General features: G+C 32.6%; 1 protein-coding gene across 1 annotated transcript; it reads left to right on the top strand.

Moving 5' to 3' along the window:
* Nucleotides 1-430: 430 nt before the first annotated feature.
* paqr5a (progestin and adipoQ receptor family member Va) lies at nucleotides 431-6,686 on the top strand. Its single transcript, NM_200187.1, is given in 9 exon segments — nucleotides 431-518; nucleotides 1,970-2,179; nucleotides 2,549-2,676; nucleotides 3,444-3,649; nucleotides 4,012-4,138; nucleotides 4,261-4,305; nucleotides 4,383-4,479; nucleotides 5,777-5,921; nucleotides 6,052-6,686. Coding segments are annotated over 8 exon segments (1,038 nt in total). The 5' UTR covers nucleotides 431-518; nucleotides 1,970-2,125; the 3' UTR covers nucleotides 6,288-6,686.
* The last annotated feature ends 677 nt before the right edge of the window (nucleotides 6,687-7,363 follow it).

Below are 7,363 nucleotides of genomic sequence, written 5' to 3'. Positions count from 1 at the left end.
TTTGGATACTTAAAAACTGTAGTCAAACTAAAAAAAATCTGTAGTTGGTGCAGTAAAAAGACGTGCTTTACTAACCTTCACTGCACGTTGATTAAAGTCTCAGTTCAAGCTAAATTATTATAAGAGCTTGATAACAGTATATCCTATAAAACAACCATATATTTCCATTTATTTTTATGCTTTATTTTTTGAACATGAAAATTAATACAATAATTAAATAAAATAATTGACAGCAGTTTACAAGTAAATATTTTTGAAAAATATGAGATACAAACAATTACAGGGGCAGACCACTCTCTGCAGTGGGAGATTTGAGCGTCTTGGATACGGCGCGTTCAGGATGTGTGTACTGACCAATCACAGAAGAGCAGGGACTTACAGCTGACAACGAAAACAAAGAAAGGCATGTTTTCCTCCCACTCGCCACTCTGTGTGTCAGGAGGGAAAACTCAAACATTCACTGTATGTTGTTTATTCAGTTCACACACTGAACGCCGAAACCACATCTCCATATGACGGTAAGTGTGCCAACAAACACACTTGAGCTGTAAATATCTATGCTGTTGTTTTTGAGAAATTAACGTTAGTGGTGTTTTATTAGAATTATCAGAATTATTATTTGATAGAATATTGATCTGGTATAATATTGTTTTAATCTCGGTGTTGGTCACATGATTACCTGAATAAGTAGGCTACTTTACCTGGCATTTTCAGTGTGAAATTAGGCCACGTGCTGTTCATTGTGAGAAATGAGCTTTACTTCAAATATACGATCGCGTGTTTGCACAGAAATAATGCTTTTTTACATAATTAGACTAGGTATTTTTCAGGCCTCAATTGTCCTGACATGTTTTATCATACGTTAATCAAGCCAATTTTTGAAATCAATATGCTATAAACAATGGTTTTACCATGCAATTAGGTGTATGATTTGTTGTTGTTTTTTTTTCTGCCTGAAACAAACAAGTAAACGTGTACCTGTTCTTTTGTTGGTTTAGTTTTTTGGCATTTTTGTTACTTAAATATATTCATAGTTTTGTGATTGCCAAATACAACAAAACTGCATCTCATTAAAATGACATTTCACAGTGCAGGTGATGAGTAACATTTATTGGGCATTGTAGATTTATTGTACTTTTTTTTTAAATGATGTGTGTTAATATGACACATTTTATGCTATGTGTATTGTGATTGTTAAAAAACAATCACAGCTTCCACATTTTGATAAGTGTATGATCCATTCATTAGCCTATATTTTAGTTTTATTTTGTGTCAGATTTGGTGTAATTATATTGTACTGTTGTTGCCAAATGCAACAAAACTGTACCTCATTGTTCAGCAATAAATGATTGATATTGTAGAATGCAGGTGATATACTTGGATTACTTAATTAATTAGGCTAAATGCAGATATTTTACCTTGTATGTATATTCCCACAGAATCATTTCAGGTTCACAAGTCATATGTTATTTTTTATACACATCTCTCCACTGTCTGTTAAACAATGATTAACCAACTGAAAGCTTGACTACCTACAGTAACAACAAACGTGTCAAGTTACTGTATATTTAAGCGGTAAAGACGTACCCCTTCTTTCGCCTCAGCTCAGCTCTCCATCTTTAGGTTAATGATCATCTAACATTTTTGAACTTGAGGCAGAGATGGCAATTTTCGTGTAGTTATTCTTTGGTGAGAATAAATATGAGCATAATGGGAGTTTAATGATTAAATATGTGTTTATTTAAGCAGGTGAAATTGCGGTCAAAAGGTTTATGACAACGATTAAAACCCTATCTAGAGCTCTGCTGCTCACAGCACCTATTGGAGAGATTTAGTTCCTCCTTGTATCCTAAACAACATAATTAAACAGCAGAATGGGCTTGCATTTTAAGTAGTTTTAATGTGTTTTACAGTATTCATAGTTTCAAAATGTCATCTTGAAATCATTATCTCTTGTGTGCACTCTTAGGGTGAGGTTTACAGAACCATCCTGATTTGGTGACTGGACTGGGAAATACCATAATTAAGGAGAACACTACTAAAAAGAAGACTTCAAAAGAAGCAATCAGGGAGCTCTTTACATGGCAGATTGTCTCTCCTTCTTGTGATTTCTGCGTCTTCTAATATGCTCAATCTCATTAAGCTACCTCAAGTGTTCACCATCAACCAGGTTCCAAAAGTAAGTTTCATTAATGCAGACTGGTTTGCAAACAAAAGTGACTGTGTTACAGGTATTTACCTGACAAATTCAAATTGAATTGATCTCTTTTAATCAATTCAATTCAAGTTGTACAGCACTTTTCACAAAAGTTGTCTTTCAAAGGCAGCTTCACAAATGCTGCACATCATTACATTACAGTCAAAATTAGGAAAGTTGTGGAGTTGTTTAAAGGGTTGGCAGTATATAAACGTAGTTACCTGCAGTTATACAGTATGATAAATTTACATCTAATAATAATACATGTTCAGTGTTTAATGTCCTCGAATATCTCGAATGGTTGGCCTCATCTCTTCTATATTATTATATCTCATCTCTATCTCATCATAGGTCTTCCATGAAGATGGTATCATTTCAGGGTATCGCCACCCATGCAGCTCTGCCAAAGACTGCGTGCTAAGTCTTTTCCAGCTAACAAATGAAACCCTCAATATTTGGACTCATTTTCTACCTACATGGTAAGTTCTTTTTCGAGATATTTTTTTAAATATGGCCACATTTAGTTAGTTTTAAAATCAAGACAAAATTCTGCATAATAATAACAACAATTGCACGTGTTCAAGTATCTGCTTAATTGTTACCTCATTCCATTTTATTTTGAAATATACATGTTTTGTGTATGATATAGGCATTTTTTTCATTATTTAAAGAAAAACAAACCTCTAAAATGTTATTTAACAATAGATTATGTACACCCAAATAAGATGACAAGCCTATTTAGATATGAATCACTTCACAACATATTAAATTAGCCCCAAAATGTGAATCATTTGTGATTTTATTTTGCTAAAATCCTTTAAACCACTGGGTGTTTACTCATTTGTCAGGATTTTAATCATTTCAAAATAGAAAAATGAAGTATAATCACATGCTACACTTACACAAGGTTACACTTACTAGTAGAAATTATTTCACCCATATATAGATATTTTATTTGTATTTTTAATATAGACGTTCTACCGTTTAATATCCTTTTTATGTCTGTAAAATCCCTTGTAATATGATATAGACATAAAAAAATTCACATCTCTTCATTTTGTTTATATTTAATTCCGAGATGTAAAACATTTTGTCTACTTCAGAGATATAAAACCTTTAATAGTGCATATTTTCACCATTATCTTTTTTGTATGTTTGTTTATTGCAAGTGCAAGAAGAGCTTCTGCTACTGCTTGCATATTTCGATTGTAAAGTGTGAAGTAATGTTTTTTTTTTTCTTTGCAAGGTTTTTCTTGTGGAAACTGCTGACGGTGGTGCTGGTGCTGGAGGACTGGCGGGATCCTTTCATATGGCCTTTCCTGGTGTTCCTGCTGTCATGCTGTGTGTATCCACTGGCTTCCAGCTGCGCCCACACCTTCAGCACCATGTCTGAACGGGCCAGGCACATCTGCTTCTTTTTTGATTATGGAGCACTCAGCTTCTACAGCCTTGGTTTGTATATGATGCAAACAAAACTACAGGGTAAAAAGTTTCCAATTATGTACGACTTTTGTATCTTAATGGGATGGTTCACTCAAAATAGGGCATTTTGCCATCATTTTTACCTGCTTGGGGTTCTGTCTTTGAACACAAATGAAGATATTGTGAAGATTTTTTAATGACTTCCATGTTATTGTTTTTCTACTATGGATGTCAGCATTTTTCTTTTCCTACAGTTTTCAAAATTGAGTCTTTTGCTTTTACAGAAAAAACTCTGTGTGACCACTTGAGAATGAGTAAATGGTCAACAAATGTACATGTTGGTGTTTGAACTGTCCATCTAACCTTTACATTGTGTGTTTGTTTACCAACAGGTTCTGCCATCATCTACTCCTCTTACTCGTTTCCAGATAAATGGGTTAATGGCACATTTCACTTAAACTATGTTTCTATAGCTGTTGTCAACTCTATTATCTCCACTGCTCTTGCCTGCTACTCAAGGTAGGATAGGTGATCAATAAAACCTATAATTCCAGTATGACTATTTTAGATACAGATTTTGCTTTAACTGTACATATTATGCAAAAATGTCTTGATGAAGCTTTTGATTTGTTTGTTTTTAGACTTGGTTTACCATTTCTTGAGTATAATTGCCACAGCATTAAAAGGTATTTATTATTTTGCATTTTAATCTTGATTGTAAAAATAATGTTCAAGTGAATAAACTATTGTTATTCTCTTTTAGGCCTTCTGGGAAATTGGATCAGAAGCTTTGTAAATGTCTCCGGATAATTGCATTTGTTTATCCATATCTCTTCGACAACATCCCCCTCTTTTACAGAGTAAGTGGCTCATATCTGATTTTGTTTTGCTGCGCATTGCTTTAGCTGTATTTAAACTGAATTTGCATATGAATAACAGTCATTATTTTAAAGTGCCTGTTATGACTTTTTTAAAGTCTCTAACTTCGCTCCGGAGGTCTCCTGTTGCAGGTTTGGACCCATTCAAGACTGTAAAATAATTATTGTAAAATTCTAATTCAATTGATTAATTTAGTCCTGTTTCCTCTTTAATTGAACTTTTCCACAAAAGCCACATTTGTGAGGCAAAGGCTCACTCCGTTCCCACGGCTCTCGGCCACGCCCCCTTTGCCACAAAAGCCTTCAAGTTCAGGGCTTAAACCCAAAAGACGACGATATGATGATCAGTATTTGAGTTTAGGATTTACGTGGACAGGACCAGCTGATGAACCACGACTTTTTATGTGTGGTTTGTCAAAATATTTTGGCTAATGCCAGCATGAGACCCGCAAAACTTCGACTGTTTTGACTGGGATGGGCAGTTCTTGGATCTGTTCTATTCATATTGAACCATCATCCTAGTTTTAAAAATGTTATATTAAAATACTTGTTATTACTCTGTAAATATATGCACTTTCATGCAAATGATGATAAAAGTGAGTTAACAGTCTGACATCTGTCTGTGTCTTTATATATACTATATATATATATATATATATATATATATATATATATATATATATATATATATATATATATATATATATATATATATATATATATATATATATATATATATATATATATATATATATGTGCGTGTGTGTGTGTGCGTGCGTGCGTGTTTGGGAGGAGGGGGGCGCCAATGGATAAGTTGTGTCAAAAGGGAGGCCTACTGTCTTAGACTTTGAAAAAACCCTGCTTTAGAGTGAATCATTTTGCAGAGCAATCGGTTCAATTGTTTCTACTCTTTTATCTCCCATCACTAGACTGCTGTACATGTTATTCAAATGTTTTTTTTCTAATATATTTGCTTTTATTTGATGCTATATTACAGGGTGTATTTTATGGTTTTGTGCTATTGGTTTGGTAGCAACTGCGCAGAGTTGACCTTCAAATTCAATGGATTACAGTAGTCATGTTGGGAAATTTTGGTCTCACATTTATAATTTTTAGTACAACTTATAGTAAATGGAGTGGAAGTAAATGCTTGTTTAATTTCAGGCCCTTTTTTTAAATTTTAAGCAGACCTCTTATGTAAACAGTTGTATTACACACATGAAAGATAACATCCAAAAATAGTAGCGCTTTCAATTGGACTTCTTGTCTTCTCTTGTAGATCTTTGTGTGCGCTGGTGAGGGCTGCACTGTTAATGAGGCTAATACAGTTCACTATCAGCACACATCATTGGCTTTCTTTACTGGCTTTCTTTTTGCCACACACCTGCCTGAACGACTGGCTCCTGGCAGTTTTGACTACATAGGTACAACTACAGATTCCTGGATCCACTTTTAACTAAACATCATAAATTCAGATAATGTAACATTTAAGCTTTAAAACTACAGTAAACTCTATTAAATATAATCTGTGGTTCATTTATGCATCCTTCACAGGTCACAGTCATCAGCTCTTCCACGTGTTCGCTATTATTGGCACATATTTCCAGATGACGGCCATTGAACTTGACATGGCTGCAAGGAAACAGTGGCTTCATGCTCATTTGCCGCCAGTCACCTTTCTAAACACAGTAGGAGCTGCGTTCTTTAGTGTGGTCAGTGGGCTTTGTATAGTATATGTCTTCAGTCTATCGCTTTTCTCCACCAGAGGTGTGAAGAACAAATCACTCTGAAATTTGACATTTGGTTATGTCACTGCACAGGCCAACCAAGTAAGCTCCCTCTGAAAAAAAAAATTATATTGTATGTATTATAGCTATGTTAAGTGGCCTGAAAAGATTCTAATCCGGAGGAATATAAGTCTGTAAAATTTGTAATTTGTGTGTTTATTATTCTTTTTTTTTTTGTAAATGTTTTGTGTTTTTGTCTGCTTCAAATCACATTCCTAAAATTTGCACTATTTCAAAGCACATTTCCATGTTCCAAGCACATGAATCACATTTATAATCATTTTTATCCAAGTGCCTATTTTAAATAAGGCTTTTTGAACACTGTATTTGTGAAGTCTTTGTCTTGTAAAGAAACTGTATTGAGAAGATATGCTATTTTTCTAAATAAAACTTTAAAGATAACTCTCCGTGTCCCGTGTCTCTCTCTCTCTATAGATGGATATCAAAGATGTAATTTTCCATTTTGGCATCTGAAATAAAGAAGTTTAACTGCAGAATTTATGATAAATATGTGTTGGCGCATGTAAAAATATGAATGCAACTAAGTTGAATATTATATAGTTACATATAACTTTGATGAAAAAAGTGATAAAATGTATGTTTCATCATTCTGTGTAACCCAAAATTTATGCAAGAAATACTTTAGTCATAAAACCATACATTTTATTATAAACTGAATTTATTAAAGAAAATGAAAGAATAAGTGATTAAACTAAGTGTGTTAAAATGTTCTTGCAGACATTTGAAGAAATGTGGCAAACCATAAAATCTTTTGTTTTTTAAAAATAATTTTTACGTTTATTTTAAAAAGATGATAAACAGTTATAAAGACAGTTATAATGTAAACTAAATCAAGACATCCCAATGTAACTAAATGCATCAAAACGCATTTTATAAATAAATATATATATATATATATATATATATATATATATATATATATATATATGTATGTATATATATATATATATATATATATATATATATATATATATATATATATATATATATATATATATATATATATATATATATATATATATATATATATACACACACACAAATTATTTTTAAAAATA

This window comes from Danio rerio, chromosome 18 (genome assembly GCF_052040795.2).
Source record: "Danio rerio strain M-AB ecotype USA chromosome 18, GRCz13ab, whole genome shotgun sequence".
In the NCBI taxonomy this organism is placed as follows: Eukaryota; Metazoa; Chordata; class Actinopteri; order Cypriniformes; family Danionidae; genus Danio; species Danio rerio.
This window is presented reverse-complemented; position numbering and strand designations above follow the sequence as displayed.